Source organism: Aplysia californica, unplaced genomic scaffold, assembly GCF_000002075.1.
Source record: "Aplysia californica isolate F4 #8 unplaced genomic scaffold, AplCal3.0 scaffold00137, whole genome shotgun sequence".
NCBI classification, from domain to species: Eukaryota; Metazoa; Mollusca; class Gastropoda; order Aplysiida; family Aplysiidae; genus Aplysia; species Aplysia californica.
Genome location: NW_004797407.1, coordinates 1,001,725 through 1,002,275, shown reverse-complemented (window position 1 = coordinate 1,002,275; position 551 = coordinate 1,001,725). Strand labels below are relative to the sequence as shown.

At 45.2% G+C, this 551-nt stretch overlaps 1 protein-coding gene across 2 annotated transcripts in view; it reads left to right on the top strand.

The window, feature by feature from the left end:
* LOC101849609 overlaps positions 1–551 on the top strand; it is a gene marked incomplete in the record, with an annotated part of 41,365 nt that extends 40,814 nt beyond the window's left edge. For both annotated transcript variants that reach the window (XM_035969327.1, XM_013081598.2), the window contains 1 exon segment: positions 296–551. In XM_035969327.1, coding sequence (XP_035825220.1) covers positions 296–316 — 21 coding nt within the window.

Here is a 551-nt window from a genome sequence, read left to right as displayed (position 1 = left end):
CCGCCACCACCTCCACAATTACCATCACCACCACAATCACCACCATCACCACCACAACTACAACAACTACCACGACTACAACCACTACCACCACGACTACAACTACTACCACCACCACCAACGCTACTACCACCGCCGCCACCACTTCCACAATTACCACCACCACCACCACCACCACAGTCTACTACACAACAACCACCTCCACAACCACCTCTCCCACTACCACAACCATCACCACCACAAAGACTACTAGTATCATCACCATTCACTTCATCAGTTCAAACGTACTCCCCAGGATATTTTGGTTCAAGAGTAGAGAGTATGTTGAGACATCCTGGACCCGCCCCCTGGCTCCAGCAAATGACCCACTCGCATCTACACATCTAGTCTGAGGCTGGATTGTAAATTGGGGTTTTAATAATTTAATGTTTTTGTTTGTAGGCAATGCCAAAATGTGATCTACTGTTGCCAGTTTTCTGAAATTGTGCTATTTATTCAGACGATTGAGAACGATTGAAAAGAATACAATAAACATACGGTAATTAATTCAA